We start from the raw sequence: 17,678 nt of genomic DNA, 5'->3' as shown, positions 1-17,678 counted from the left end.
CAACTCGTCCTTTATTTATAAACAACTGCCGAAACGGGTTTCCAAGAAAACCGTTCTTTTTTTATTTTTCAATAGAAACAGGCCGTACTGTATGTGAACTGTATGGTGTTCATGTTAACTTGTTGAGTTGTATGAATCTGGTGGTAGTGGTAGTTTTATTTGGTAGTAGTTATAGTAGTGGTATCTGTAGACAAGGGGCAAGACATAATGCAATTATTATCTGGATGCAAAGCTTCCATTCCAACAGACATTGCATCACCATAGTTAGCAGGTTTATAGATACCAACCAGCCACTTTACTTGGGACACATACAATTCAGTTGTATATTGTACTACATTAGTCGGAACATGTGATACATAGGGACTGTTCAGGCTTTAGTTACCTGGGAAAGTTGGTATCATGGGCCAATTATCACTAACTTTGGTGGGTACTGTAGGTCTCCAACTGACCCAGGTAAATAATATAAGCCTTAACAAGTCATTACTGGGTCTACATTATGCTGGTTGGTACCCAACTACAAATATAATCAGCCTACCAACTAAATATATATATATTATTACATATGTTTAATATGCCTATGATCATTTATACTGACTACCGTATGTAAAGAGGCAATTCATGATAATACAGTACATACAAAAAATAATATATTTTGGGTACTTACCTTAAATAAGTAAAGTCTTAAATTATAAGATTCAATAAAGTAAACATAGGGTCAAGTAAGAGATATTATCATTTACCCCATCAGTCATATTTTAGTTGTGTATGATCCTTAATACTATAGTGGGCTTAAAGAATGAATACCAAATGCATTGCAATCCATTGAAACAGTATGTGTGCAGTGAATGATCAAAGGAAAAACCATGATCTACTGTTTAGAGTTATCATGCTTTACAAAAATGGAAGGACACTTACCTTATATTGAGACTAAGGATTTAGACTAGAGATATACAGTAGGGGTGGGTTTTAACAAGATATGAATGGGTACGTGGGGGGGAAATATTTAAATAGTATGTTTAGCCTCATGTACAGTACTTTGGGTAGTTGAAATTAGAACTGCATAAGCTTTAGGGTGGGTAGAAAAACTTTAAACCATCTATAGTATTCATAAAAATAAAAGATTTATCTACAAACCTAAGAAAATAAATAAAACTTTTCTTCCCTAATTCTACTAAATAAATAAGGCTAATTAACAATTTGTCAAAACAGTTAAATTAATTGATAATATAAATTCCCACTGTTTAATTCGGACGACAATCGTACATTCATTAGAAAATGAATTTATTTATACTCTGTAATAATAATAAACTCATGATTGGTTTCAGGTGGATAATATTAATTTGGTTTAAAAATGTAGAACTTGGTTAAGTCTACTTTATCAAAGAAAAACATGATATCTTTGACTAAGCTCATTAAATACAATACTGCTTAAAGCAGATCTTATGACATAAGTGATAAAATATGTTGCATAATCATAACAAGAAAAAACAAGCAGTCAATGAGTAAACATTGCCCTAAAAATAGGAAACTAGATAGTATAAAACAAGGGAATAAAAACTAAAAACTGTATTATTATAGATTTCCTGACCTACATCTAGAAAATGATAACATTTATTGCTGTACATACAAAGAATAAATATCTTAGAGACTAAAAAGATGTGAACTACATCGTGATGTCAGGGTGTTGATGAAGACAAATAAAAAATATGTATGTCTTAAAAGATTGATGTTGTGACCTACATATTGAGAAATGCTGTCATGTGATTACATGAAAATATGAAGCGCCCAAGAGAGACGAACTATAGCTAACCCATAGCCTAGACCATGCGACCAGTCTCTGCTAAACATAAAAACTTAGTGAAGACTTAAAACGATTTACCAGCATCTGAAATGCCAGTTGGGAATACACTAAATAAACTATGCAATTTAACTTATTAATAAAAACAGAACAGAGAATGCCGATGGTTGTGAAATATACCAAGAGTCTAAGTGGAGTCTGTTGTATTGCTACTTAAGTAAAAAACATTAAAGCTGAACTTATTAGTTGTTAAATTTGAAAAGTATGCCATTATCATACTAACTGTTCAACATACAACAAAATACACCATGGTTTTGTCCAGAAAAAGTTATTATGATTCGACTGGACGGATTCGAGAGGTTGAATACAGAAGATAATTTATGCATAAATGGTGTTCTATAGCATTTATGAAACTACATCAGCCAAAGCAAACCTTCAAACAATAAAAACGACGACCACTATTAATATATATTCATAATATTGACGCCATCGAATGAAAGTGTGGCTTAATTAACTACCACAATTACCATCATTCAATGTCAATACACGACAATACCAACAACTAAAAAACACCATTACTTAACATCAACAACATATCAAAGAAATCTCTGTATGGTTTCTGTCAATATCTTTTACACTTACAGTAGATATCCCAATGAAAGCGCACAGAGGGGTATCACTTTTGAAATATTGACGAAATTCGAAAAAGTAGTATGACTTTGATGTTAAATAAATCGTATTCAATCTTAATTAATACTTACAAAATTTATATTGTTTGAAAGTACTTGTTTTAATCTATGTATAAGTGTGTTTATAATTAAAAATAATGAATTAGTTGCCGAGAAAATGCGATTTCAAAACGGTTCTAAAATCCCGTCGAGCCGATTTCCGCGCGTTGAAAACCTCATCGGAAAATCCCCATCAGTTTTCAAAACACGATCGCACGATTACCATTGGAGCTAGCGGATTAATTTTTGTTGTATGTTATCAGGCTTTAAATAAGCTTTAATTTGATACGAAAATCGTCTTCTATAGTATAAATAGGTTTTTCATAACGAAAAGTCAATTTTTGTGACAAAAATCCAATTTTGATTCACCGTTTATGGAAAAATATTATGGATTTTGGTATTAAATTATAGCTAAATCTACATTGAAATCGATAAAACATAGTTTACAAACGTATTGTGCATGGTAATTGTGCGAACTACATTTTAAAATGGTGCATGAGGCGTAAATCCCATTCAAAATTTTAAAGATCCAACCATTATAATCCGGTGAATATTGTAGTGAGTAAAATATTGTACTCTAAAATACGCGCGTGTTTGTTGTGGCGTTTTCCGTTAAATACATTAATGCACCCTATCAGCGAATGGTACGTTCCATATTTTGAACACGTTGTTTAGTTTTCCTCGCTCGAGTTCGACCGGCTCGACGCGAGATGTGTGACAGCAGCGATGTCGGAGATTGACATGTCCTTTTCCGTCGTAGAATATCTGGTTTTACACATTAATTTAACAACTTAAAATTGATGTAATGTGCGGAAGATTTATTATGCAAGTATACAATGCAAATGCGTTAGGTTAAAATGTACCGAGGAAATTTATTAAGCTAATTTACCAACGTTACATTTGACTCTGTATACGGCGGCCGAAAGTCATTAACTGCGACCGAAATACTTTAACGGGAGCGACTACTGATCGCGAGTAAGCCGTGACTTGGCCTAAACTTTAGCTCCGTATTTCAATTTAATAACGTAATAATACAAAAAGAAAACAATTTTTATAATGTTATATATACTATTCAGGTAAACAATTAATTGTTTTAATTAACATTGATTATTTTAAATGAGTTTATTTTGACCCATATTGTGTGTTTGCCTTAAAAGAGCATATCTTACTTAGCAGCCCGGCTTAGATTTGGTGCCATAATCATATGGGCCTAAAATCTTGTTTTACGTATTCAAAAGTTATATATAATAGTATTTATGATGGAAATTATAAATATAAAGTATATTAAAATATTCTAATAATTATACTTACCGAAAATTAGTGTAAAAGAAAGGAAACAAGTACACAGCGTTTTTAACATACTTTTTAATTTTTTTTTTTTATAATTTTAAATTTCACCATTAACAAATTTTTTTTTTTTTCATATACACATCTAAAATATATTTATTAATGAAATATACACTACATTCTAACAAGTACAAAAAAAATTAAATGAATTAGTACAGTAGTTCAAAAGTTACAGATCATTGAAAAATTGCAGTTTTTTCATTTTTTAGGGAATTCCAGCAAAAATGAGCGTTAAATGCTTTCCTACCACTTTGCGGACCAATAATTTAAAAAATAGGTTTCGTTGAGGCTCCAAAAAAAATAGAGTTGTACAACTCTGTGATATCTATAGGTTTAACAAAATTCAAAACTTTTAGCTAATTATTGTAAAAGTTATAACCTTTTAAAAATGCTTCTAATTTCAACTGCAAAAAACACCATTTTTAGGCAAAAAATCGTATATTTTTTTACCACTTTAAATAACCATAACTTTAGAACGGGTAATCGGATTTCAATCATTTAAATTGCAAAATGCTAATTACATTAAGTTCTTTATGGTTAACTGAAAGAAAATGTAAAAAAATTAATCTGAATTTTTTCATTGGGATACCTACTTACAGAGTTATATTAATTTTGTGATATTTGTTTGTTTGTTAGCTGCCAGACTAAAAGACAGATCTTTATCAAATTTTCACCACAGATAGATATACAGTACTGTACAGTCACGGAAGGCTCTATTAAAATTTGGATCCCAATTTTCTGGACCACTATTATCTAATTATAAACAGATATTTACCAAATTCAAACCACAAATAACTAAAAATAATTCCATAAAATCTTGATACCAATCTAGACATAGATCCTAATTCTGGACCTCATTTAGGGAGTGGGATGATTGGGACATTTTGTCCCAAAAACTACTGTACGTAATTTTTAAATAATAATGTACACAATATATTACATTAACTGTTGGCCTACAAAATTGAAAAACGAGGCTTAATCATTAAGTATATACTTCAAGGCATACTTCTCTACTTACCTCTCTGTACTGTATAAAGCCATAACAAATAATTTTAATTAATATTTGTCATATTTCTATTTGAAAGGTTAAAAAATATTTACTTACCTTTAAGATAAATAAAGCATATTAAATCACTATTTATTAAAATAACTAGTATAAAATGTCATTCATTTAGAATAAGAAAACATATTTAAACTAACCTGTACTAGCAGGCCTTGGAGGAGGCCTAGGGCTGATGCTAGGACGAACCATCTGTGGTTGGGGGCTGATACTGGTCCGTATGTGAGGTTGTGGGCTTAAACTGGTTCTTGGCATTGGCGGTTGAGGACTTAAGCTATGTCTGGTATTGTGTTGTGGTGGAAGCAGAGTCGACGAACTGCTGGGTTGACTGTAATCTGAATGACTGCCAGGATGTTGTTGAGAAACAGGAATGCTTACTGGCATGTTTGGAGGATAGTTCATGTGACCAGACTGATGAAAAGAAATTCAAGAAAAGGTTCTTTAATATCACATTTAAAATGTTGACATTACTTACCTCTGTCAACACTATCAAACTTTTTGTGACCAACAATTGTGATGTGCCCATATATAGCCATGTCATATCACTACCATATTTGGGCATATCGCTAAAAATAGTGTGATGTGCCCAAATATGGCAGTTGATGTGCTTAAATATGGTAGTGATGACGTCATCAGGTCCCTATATGTGCACATCACACGTTTTTGATGGTAGACAGAGCTTAAGATTGGGAAATACATAGAAATGCTTGTTGACATGTTTGAGTTCATTCACTACTGTTTAGCATTAAAAGACATTTTAGCAGCTTGTGTTAAAATGCTATCAGAAAAATTAATATTGGAGGACAGTTGCTGTACTACAGTATACACCAAATATATTTAATTATGATCTTGACAGATGCATCTATCTAGATGTGGTTTGCTCTTTAGTGATAATATAAGAGTACACCACTTGTGTACTTAAGTTAGTGTCATTATCCATAAAGATCCCATTGAATAGTGGTGCTAATTTCACTGATGTTCAATTATACAGCTAAGTAAAATGTAGATTTGCCACCTGAGACCATAAAGTTTAATCAATTTAATCACCAACCCTTAAAAACTTTTTTCTTGTAGTACAACATTAGGTGGGAATGAATTATATTCAGATTGCATTTAACAACAATGTATTTAAGTTTTTAAATTTAACCTAAATTTGGGGGTGGAATTACTGTATATTTGAGCATGCATGGATTATATTTCATTTTTTTTTTTTTTTTTTGTATTAATACTTGTCCTCAGTGAGGAAATTCGGATTAGGCCCTCCACGGACCCACGGCAGCCAGCAGTGCAGCGCCTACCAGATCAATTAGGCAATGAGAGTAAAGCATCTTGCCTAAGGATGCAATTAGTATGGTACAGATAACCTCGAACCCATGCCTATCACATGCTAGTCCGATATTACCATTACACCATCACTCTCCAGTATATACAGCACCCGCCACGATTTCTAGACGGTCTCCCATCCAGAACGCAACCGGGCCCAACGTTGCTTAACTTCGGTGATCTGACGAGAACCGGTGTTTCAACGCAGTATGGCCGTACTATTACTAGTGTTTAACATACTAGTGTTTAACATCGATGGTACTTGCTACTCTTCAATCACTATTTACTATCATTTTTATACTTGTTGTGGACAGCGTATTGGGTACAGGGTTGCTAGTACTGTAGTATAAGGTGATTATGTTATGGGCTTATAAAACATTGAAAAGGGTTGAAACTGACTGATCAAAACTGACCTATCTTAGATTTTAACAGATAGGCAGAGAGTTGCGCAGACATTTCAATTCTCTAATTCACAACAAATACAGTAGTAATAGTATATAAACTGAAAATAGGCATTTCCCATTCTGATTGAACTAGGTATGAGTCCACTTGGTCCAAGATCTGTTATTTTTTATTCAATGTATTTATACATACTGTACACTAGTTCCATGCTACTAGGCAATAATGTTCTGTATACCCTACGATTATCTACTTTATAATTAAAAGAAGAGCAGTTCTTTGTCTTACCGATCTAAGACCCATCATTCTGTCAAATTCATCGTTAATTTTCCTGTATTTCTCCTCTGTTCTTGGTGTTAGTGTGTATTCTGGATCTCCATCTGGGCTCTCACAACCTTTGTTTTCTTTTTTATTCAGAACCTGAACAAGAAAAAAGAAAATATTTTTAAATTATTAATCATACAAATTTCATATTTTAAACTACTACTATTATAACAAATTAATTAAAATCTATACAGAATAATTTTCTAACTTAACAAAATTAAGTTGATTTGTCAACTTTTAGTGCGATATGATATAATCAACCTGAATACAAAGCTTCAATCAAACAACAAAAATATAAACAACAACAAAAATGTGGATAAATGAAAATATGGATAAATAATATTTTTACATATATGCTGGATTACATTATCAAAAATTTTGCCAATCTAAAGCATAGAGTACAGTAATAGATATTGGTTGGCCAGCTAGACATATTTATCGCATCAAAATGTATGGCATTAACTAGCTAAAAGTTCAATCACAAACCAACCATTAAATTGTCAGTGACAGTTAGCCAGTACTAGATGAAATACTGTATACTGTCCGATATGTTACCAATTGTAGTTATTTAAGCTAATGTTCAGTAGATATTCATTCATGTATGTTGGCAAACGAAAAACATGAAATTCAGACAATATTTTGTAACCAACAGAAAACAAACTTATTACTTGTGAATTATTTGAAATTTAAGTTGATTTTATTTTGTATTCTTTAAAAAGTTCAATAAAAATGAAAATTATTGTGCAAACTGTACTGAGGGAAGGACTCAGATGTGAATTAGATACAGAATATATGTTTAGTTGAACTTTATACACTAAATTATAGAGGATAACATTTTAACTGTAAAGTATACATTTAAAAAACCTTTTTTTCATTTTAAAATACCAGCCAATTTGAGTTGTTTAAAATTCTGGTTTGAAATTGTAGAAATCCAATTGACTGTCACATTAACTATCATCGATCTAAACTATATTTAAAATATATTGACAATTATCATTATGAATATTATATTTTGGTCTCATCTGGATGTGACGTCAGCTCCATGTTCTCCAAATTAACTTACACATTTGGAATATAATTTTTTAAAAAGCATGATTTCCTAAACATAAATACATTACCTTCTTACATAATTTGGCTTACAAAAATAATGTAAAACAACTGTAGTGTTACTATTTCAGGGCATCACGTATGCAAAACCCAGGAGAGCAACAAATCGCTCTCCTCAAATCACCGAGGAGAGCAATTCGCTCTCCTTGCAAAAATTTTAAATCGCTCTCCTCAAATATTTATGTTGAAGTTGAAGGATGGTCGCCCCCCACCCCCCCCCCCCCCCCCCGGGCACAACAAATGTATACTGTACCTCTTCCCTAAAATCCCCCACACCCACCTTTACACACAATATTTTCCGTGGGGATCGTATTATTCTACAGTACAAAAAACTCAAGCCAATTTTTTTTTATGGCCTGCCTGGGTAGATTGGGTTTCAGGAGCCTGGAGAATCCTGTCCTGGCCAACTATTATGCCTTTAGCCTAGCTTTTCTAGCCTAGCTTGTTGGCCTAGAAATCAGACAGAAAACCTGAAAAGTATTTACCTGCAATTCATAAATTATACAATTCTAACATGCAACAGCCATTAAAATATTGATAACAAGTTACAAAGTGTCATTTTAAAATTATTAAGAAAGATATTTGATCGTGTTTACATGTGTCACACATGGGCGCACGCACAATAGGGGAGGGCTGAGAGAGCTTCTAGAAGATGCTGACGTCACACATCAGCACGTGTTTTGAGGAGGATTTGAGTGACCAAAATTGGTTAGAACTTTCGAAGAAATAATCCATCTTCAAAATGACATAATTAAAGCAACCAGCAGCTAAGCTTTTTAAAATAATAAACATTATATTTAGGCCTCCTATATTAATGTTTCCTTTTAAAATTAAATATATTTTATTAACTCGTTCCATAAAAACATAAAGGGAAAAATTATTGGTTGGGACATGATCTTCCTGTAAAGGAGGTGTTTCTATGACACCGTACTGGTTGCACTATGAGGCGATGAAGTAAACTCGCCCTTGAATGCGCGCAGGCAGGGGAATCCCCTTTGTTGGTACCTCGCACTGTGAGATGGAGCGCGATGAATTGCTCTCTTTTTCGAAGGTTGTTGATTGCGATCGCGCTCGCGATCCTTAAAAACGAGGGACTGCCATTAGGCTTGTAGCTTTATAACTTAGCTTATATATTATTAGCCTAGGCCTAGATTGGTTTTAACTTTTAAAAATCCACGTGTTTTTAGGCCTCTTGACAGAAAAATCAACACTGTCAAAAGCTAGGCTCTATTTTGAAAATTAAGGAGCGCGATAAATTGCTCTCCTCGAAGCCTGTTGAGGAGCGCGGAGGAGCGCGGTCGCGCAGGCGCTCCTTATAAATGATGCCCTGCTATTTGAATGCAAAGTTCAAGAAAAAATTATAATAATGTTGCACCTCCATCCAAAGCAGCGACTATAATCATTAACCTTTGGAGAGGTGTTCAGAATAAGGCTTCAAATATAACTTGAGTCTGAAAATGGTTTGTTTTATATCCTATCACTGAAGGCATATTGTGAGTAATAGGCCAAAGGATCTTTATACATTAAATAGTAGAAAAATGTGTAGTGACGTACATGGTTGCCGTGGATAATCACGGTTCAAAAAGAGAATAGATGCAGGATGATCATATCATCTTTTGAAAAAAAATAAACAAAGGTGAAAAAATAAATTAAATCATACATTTGCAAGAGTAAATGTACACTAATTATGTTTTTTATTTGTTTATGTTGACTCAGGTATAATTAGCATACACCCAATTGGTTTACGTTGTGTAACTTGACACTGGTGACCATTTCCAATATAATTTTCCTTCATAGTTGTACCGCAACAGTTTTCATAGTAATTTTAATATTTTGTTGAATGCATCCAGATTTGTATCCTGATCCATTTTATTAATTAGCTGGTTGAATGGTGTAAACACCATAACAAGTAGGGGAGGGGGATTGTAGAAAGTTATCTGCTGCCACCTATAGTAAAATCAAATCAAGCAAACACTATAAAATCAACCACATCCTCATTTTAGTGTACAGTGTAAAACAAACTATTATTTTTTAACAAAACTGTTTCATTAAGACTAAATACAGTACTTCAGATTACATAATCTAATTATCTATCCTGTGTATTTGATCATAAATAAAGGATTAAAGAGAAAGAATCCCAGAATGCATCACCATTTTATAGTGTACTATACTGTCTTGCAATTCAATTACTACTGTATACCAATTTAGATCAGTGACTGTATTATAATATTAGACCACCGCTAAGGAAAACATGCACGTATACAGACGTTCCAACCTAAATGAATTAAAAATCGGGAGGGTATACCGCCACCAACGTTAACACTGTGATGTCTGTCGCCACCAACGTTCAATAATAAAACTATACTGTACTACTACCAACACGAATCTTAAGACAGCTAGCTCTTTGCAAATCAGAGTAATATACAAACAAAAAGAAAAGAACTTGTTTGGTGATTATAAATCAAACTTTATTTTCTAAATTTATATTGTTGTATACACTTAAATAAAAAACCATTCACAGTACAAATCAAATCTGTACTTAGTTGTATTAATTCATTAACAAAAATACAAATTAAAACAAACAACTTGGAGTGTACAGCAACATCGTTGATTCCTCCCTGTGAGCATGACAAATTCACGTTACAAATAGTGCAAAAAAACTTGTATTCACTCTCGGTAACGTGTTGATTACTCGCACTAACAAACGGAAACGGAAACGTATTTTTCCATTCATTAGAAAATCTAGTTTTATATTTTTTTTTCTTTTTACAACTTTCTTTATTCTCTAAAACTACCCCTACTACGTTTTTCCGACATACTGTAAAACCAGAAAATGTCACGAGTGATTGCAATTCGCGAAAGTATGTACGCAAAATACAGTACTACAAGTACTTTTCCGGTACATGCGCAGTGAGAATACATACAGTACTGTACGATGGTACGATTGATGCCTGGGCATTGGAATTGGGTCAAAGAACTTGTAACTAGCAATTTCAGTACACGCGCGCCTACTACTGATAGTAACTGTAGATTCATCGCGTACTGTCGGTAAACACAAAGGACGTCGCACAGTACTACTACTACTACTACTACTACTACTACTACTACTACTACTACTACTACTACACTGACGATGATGCCTTCCCTGGGCATGGGAATTAGGTCAAACTTGTAACCAGGAAAAAGTTTCAGTACACGTGCGCCTACTCTACTGATAAAGCGATACTGTAGCTTCATCGCTAAAGGTAAGAATCGCGTACTGTCGGTAAACACAAAGGACGTCGCCTTACAGTACGCTGTACTATGCTATACAATCTTTACATACATTACATGTTCGTTGTATCATACGTACGACGTGTGAGATTAAATTAATTTGTAATATTAACTTTCGTGGGAAGATAGATTTTAATTTAATGCAATAATACTGAATTTTATAGAAATGTGTGAAATCGGGAGATATATTTAAAATTCGGGAGACCGGGAGGTGATGTTAAAATTCGGGAGACTCCCGGATAAATCGGGAGGGTTGGAACGTCTGCGTATACAATTAATAAAATCTTATAATTCTTACACACTATTTATTTTTTTTTTTAAATACTGTACTTAGTATTTACTGATGATTATTGAATATGGCTGACCACATGGGTGTAAAACATTTTAAAAAACCATCGCAAATTCAATCAAATATAAATTTTATTTTAGAATCAGATTCTAGACCTTTAATTATCTTTGGGAAAATGCTGACAAACATAGAAATATCCTCATTAATCCAAATTTGGTCATATGACCTTATGACCTTTAATCAACTGATCTAGACTCTCATCAAGAATCCAGTAGCAAATCGAGAGCCTCATCAAGAATCCACTAGCAAACCGGATACACATCAACTAGCGAGGTAAACAGGCTAGTCAAGTTCAATGCAAAAACTTGTGAACAGGAAATCACAAAGTGTAAATGCAACAATTAAATGGTGGTAATCGTATGCTACATCCTATTTCTAATTGTTAATTTGCTCCCATTCAGTAAATTCCTCAACAAAATCCCACTACTTACAGTACTATGCTGGTAAAGTGTGGCTCACTTTAATACAGCGCAACAAAGGTTTGCCAGAAGAAAAGACAAAACAATAATAAGCATCATCCAAGCTTATCATTTTAAAATGTCATGTTCCCATAAAACAACAGCATACTGACGCAGGTTAAAGCCCACAAGACCTTTCAAATCAAAGGAAATTTAAAAAAAACAGAACAAAAATAACTAATGGACTACAATACAAAACACTTTGAATTGAATAGTTTGCTAAGTGAAATAAAGGGCACTATTTACAATCGCCATTCAGTAAAATACATCTTGGTCAAAGTACTTAAGCTAAAGATGGCAAACACTAATAGTAATAATTAAGTAAAAACTCAAAACGCATTCAAATAGTACTGCATCCAAGCCATGGGATAATGGCTGATGCAAATCAGATGCCAAAGTAAAGTTGTTCCATGCTTAGACAACCTAAAATGGCATCCATCTTGTAGAATCTCCCTTCTAAGCTTATCACTTTGACGTTGCCTTAACCGCCCTCTAGTTTTTGCCTAATACTATAATACTGTACAGTAGGAGAGTTGAAGCATAAAGATTCTCCATGCTTCAATGCACACGTTATCCAATGACCTGGTGTAACACAGTAGGAAGTGCCCATGTCCAGCTGAGCCATAAAACCATCTACTTTCTGGCATAAATATCACCAGTGGCCAATTAGCCAAACACAATCAATGTCATTGTCAGAAAATTGGCTTTCAAACAAAATATCATAATTATTTACTGCGGCAATGCTACAGTATATTGCTTGGATAATAAATACCATCAATATGTAATAAAGTTTAATCATAACGTTAAATCTAAAAAACTATAAAAACATGAGCTACAATACTGTTATATCATTTTATTCTATTGGAATTAATATGTTACTGCTTAAGCTTGGTTTCCACTACAGATGCAACTCAAAGACATAGATGCAACACAAGCGAGTTGACCAATGACAAGTGACAGGTCGAATAACCCATCGCCTGTGATTGGTCACATCACTTACATTGCACTTATGTCCTTGTGTTGCATCTCTAGTGGGAACCAAACCTTAATTAACTCAATATTGAAAATTCTTTTTTATATAAACAAAATCATTGTTATTTCTGTTTCATACATTTTGAAGTTGTCAATGAAATTTAGACTTTGAGATTTATGCTTTTCATTTGTGTGTATACAGCAGAGTACCTTATCTATTATGCAAATTGTATGGGTATAGGGTCAGTTGCAGATAGCGATTATACAAATAAAGTCAGTGAAAAAAGCCAACAAAAAAGTGTGAGAAAAACTAAAAGTCTTTAACTAATTATCATAGCCAAAACATGCATTTAAAAAAATTGGTTTAACATGGAAATATGTATTTAATGCTATGATATTTCTAAACAGGTGTACAATATGTACAACAGAAAGTTATATATTTTATTAATAAATTTTTTTGATTACCTTTGGTTAAAGTATTATATTCTGAAAAGCCCATCAGCCCTCCCGCACCCAATAATAAATGTTGAAACAACATTGCAAACTGAAGGACATTATGTAAAGTTTAGCACTTTTTCTACCCTGGACCCAGTTTTTCAAAATATTGGGATTGCCACTGATTCTACCAGAGGGGTGAAAGTTTGGCCTGTCAGACAGCAGACATAAATCTGTCAATCAGAATGTCAATCATTGTCTTAAGATCAAGTAGCTAAAGTATGGTTAGCCAAGCATACTATGCATCATCTGGCAAGGATGTAACACCATCATGTGGATTATAGACTACATTGACATGTCATTAAGTGTTAACAACCACATGACCTGGTAATCCATGACTTATGCTGTAGTAGTAGTAGTAGTAACCAGGAATAAAAATGGATCCATAATTATGGTCCCTTTACCACTGTACATTTACAGTTAGTATCTTTTATCATTAAATGCTGTTTATGATTAGATACAGATTAGGCCCCTACTGTAAAATGGGTAAAATGCCAGAAGAAACATGTTATGAATATGTTCTGCCTCCTAAAATAAAAAAAACCTTTTCCTACCAACCTACCCATTTTTGGGATTTACCCAAAACGTGGCCAAAACAATATTCTTTTTTTTTGGCCTAAAAAAAATAAAATTTAAAAAAATACTGTACATGATGGAACTGAATTAGTCAATTCCCCTAATAATGGCAGGCCAAAAAATCTTTAAGCAGATATTCCAGTTTCTCAGATTAGACTTTTTCGATGTACAGTAGGGCATTATAGTGCTCGCATAAAACAAGAAAAATAATATAAAAAAGAAGTATTTCTGAGCTACAGTACGTCACAAAATGTACTGTACCATACTGATTACTATCATTTTTCGTTATGTATTTAGGCACTTATCATTAAAATAGTAATGATTAACTAATGAGAACTGAACAATAAGTTGTAGATCATTAATTGTATGCGAGTATAGCTCATTACTAAGCACTGGTATACAATACTTTATCACACTATTTTGCATTGTTACCATACAAAACACACTGAAGACAAGAACTATAAAAAAAAAAACTATTCATAGAGAAAAAACAATTCCAGATGCTAAGATCCCACAGAAAAATATGGAATTTACTGAACATAAAGAAAACATATCTCACACAGGGTTTAGCGATCAATACCTAATATATTAGTAGATATTTTTTCAATACAAAGCTCAGAGTTGTTGGATTTATTTTATCAAAGATTTGCTTTGTTTACTAAAGTTTGTTTACATTATTCATCAGGTTTAATTATTGCATCAGTATGTTTTTTATGTAGTACTGTACACATTTAAGAATTAAGTATTAAAAAAAATAAAATTATTAATTTCTAGATGCATTCTTTTGAGTAATGATAAAACCATATTTTATTTATTACAAATGTTGCTAAACTATCTTAAAAGAGGGAACAAATGTCCTAAAAAATAAAAATAGATACATGACATAGTACAGTGTAATAAAGCCATCATACTGTAGATACATTTAAACAGAAAAATTATAATATAAATGTCATAGTTGTATAGTTTATTAAATACAGTGTGTATTAACCTCCATGGTATTAATTATACTGTAAATATACTAGATAATTCACTTTAAAACAGATTATAATCAGTAGTAGTTTTTGAATAACTACTGGTTTACTATAGCGACCTTCACTTTATCAGCTGGTTATTAGAAATAGATAAAAATCTTTATAAATCCTGTATCCCCCAGGAACAGTTATGGAGTAAATCAATGGTACACTAGGGATTAAATGAGTACTAATTGTAACTAGTGGCTGTGGGAATATAATAAATATCACAGTACTTTTTTAATAATAATAAAATAAATTTTTTTTTTAAAGGAGGAATTAAAAAAAACATTTTTGAAAAGAAACATAAAGACTTTTTATGGTGGTTGGATGTATTAACTAAAGAATGAAAACGAAATTATTTCAATAATGCAAGGGAGGAAATGTCAGAATTATACTGCAGGAAGTTTCACCATGGTAACTGTCGACACGACTGCTTTTGAATGATTGGATTACGACAGCAAAGTTATTTTTAGTCATCAGCATGCTATTTCAGGAATCGGGTCAAATTAGTAGGAATCTATATGCAAAATATCAGCTATTTTTAGTCTGGGACTAGGTTAATGATCTGAAACCCCTAGGGTCTGGCTGTTAAGGAAACCTTGGTTACACCCTTATCAAATTCACTAAACAACCCAGGTAGTTTTGTGTATGCAAGCAACAGGAAGATTTTAAGTCAAAAAAATTTTAATTAAGTTAGTTTTTTTGTGTGTGATTTACATTTTTTTTTGCTTTACTATTACCTAATGTGATGTACTAACATAAAACTGATCATTCAAAACCCCAGTTGCCATTTACAAACATTGGAATGTTAACTGTGATACTGTAATTTTTGGGGAAATTGAGGATTCTTTGAATTTTTAAAAATACCATTTACAAAAAAAAAATAAAGATGGTAACTGTAAGTACTGTAGTAACAAGAAGTCATACAGAAAATGTGATGAGGAACGTTAAAATTACCAAGTGGCCTGTATCCAGGCTTTAGTTCGTTGTAGGCATTGGACAAAAAAAACAGCTTTCATTACAATAACAATCTGATGACGCACGTTAAACTTAAGCCTGCTTAGTCTGATTTGCCTATTATTTTAAATCTTGTGTTATCAATATCATAAAACAAAAATGCAGCCCACGAAATTCAGAAAAAAGAAGGTCGGCAAAAAATTGCCGACCTTAAATTCGCCAAGGTCGGCAGTCTCGGCAGTTCTAAAAATAGAAAATTCACCCCAACCCAAGGCCTAAACCTCTTGCTAACCTAAAAGGCCTAGCTAGGCCTAGCCTCCCTAGCTATATGTTATGCAAAAAGAACTAGCAAAATGAACTAAAAAAAAATATAAAAACCTAACACTAAAATCTACAAGATAAATTCTATTTGATAATTAATTGCTGAACATCATGGTTCTGGAGCTAGCCGTACACAGAGCATAGTTGCTTGCTTGGCATAACAGGGTATTCCCCTACACAGGTCTGTGGCGCGCAGCGCTGTGCCCAGCCAGCTTGGTTGATAGGAAAGCATGCAGCTCGACTCACACACAAAATGATGTAATGGTTGAGTGAATTCAGGGATCATCTTAATTCCATGGTTTGTTAACTAAACACAACATGGTGGTGAATATGCCTGTTAAAATTTCAATGATACGATCCCTTAAAGTACCATGTTGTTGCTAGGAGGCTTGAAAGGAGGGATCTAGCCTAGTTTCTAGGTCGGCAATCTCTTGCCGTCCTCTGACAATTTAAGGTCGGCAATAAGGTCGGCAATTGCCGATTGCCGACGTGAAATTCGTGGGCTGAAAATGTATTGTTTTAAACATCTGTATCTTTTTCTAAAACATGAGATTTTTATTGTGAGTAAAATTACTAATTAATTACTATTAGTGTTACTGTATACTTTTTTAATTTAATCATTGTAATTTAAGTACTAATATTTTTTTTAAATAAATCAATGGCCTATGATAATGTATTAAATGATGATGTTGGTTTTCTATACATTATCAATATTTTTACCAATGTATCATGCAACAATGATTATTTACTATAAATCTATATAATACTGTATAACTTAGTCCAATAACACTAACCTTTCAGTAGGTGGTAATATTAAACTAAATCTTCAATAAACTAGTATAATCGGATAGATTGGCAAATAAGATGAAAAATACTACTATACTAATTTAAGGCTGTTTATACAGTAGTACAGTAAGTATTAATACGTTCCACATCATCAAGTGGTATCACTTTTTACTTAATTTGCTTTGTTCATTTTTGGTTTGAATATTTTCAATCCACAATCAAATTCTTCAACATCCTTCATTTTCCATCTAATTGTAGCACAAATTACTTTTTTTTCTAATATTAGCGATTTTAAAAGCCGAGCAAAGTAAATTGACTCGGCAGAGATTGGCGACAACATCATCCGTGATGCTCTCGTCTTGACATAAACTGGAGACGCATGGCAGCAATGA

At 32.8% G+C, this 17,678-nt stretch overlaps 1 protein-coding gene across 2 annotated transcripts in view; it reads right to left on the bottom strand.

Annotated features, from left to right (window-relative positions):
* Positions 1 to 17,678, bottom strand: part of LOC140063032 (myocyte-specific enhancer factor 2C-like) — a 70,778-nt gene that overhangs the window by 24,373 nt on the left and 28,727 nt on the right. For both annotated transcript variants that reach the window (XM_072109458.1, XM_072109459.1), the window contains exons 5-6: positions 6,944 to 7,075; positions 5,074 to 5,344 (exon numbers count right to left, since the gene is read on the bottom strand). In XM_072109458.1, the coding sequence (XP_071965559.1) occupies positions 5,074 to 5,344; positions 6,944 to 7,075 (403 nt within the window). The remainder of the gene's footprint in view (positions 1 to 5,073; positions 5,345 to 6,943; positions 7,076 to 17,678) is intronic.

Source organism: Antedon mediterranea, chromosome 11, assembly GCF_964355755.1.
Source record: "Antedon mediterranea chromosome 11, ecAntMedi1.1, whole genome shotgun sequence".
Classification (NCBI taxonomy): Eukaryota; Metazoa; Echinodermata; class Crinoidea; order Comatulida; family Antedonidae; genus Antedon; species Antedon mediterranea.
This window is presented reverse-complemented; position numbering and strand designations above follow the sequence as displayed.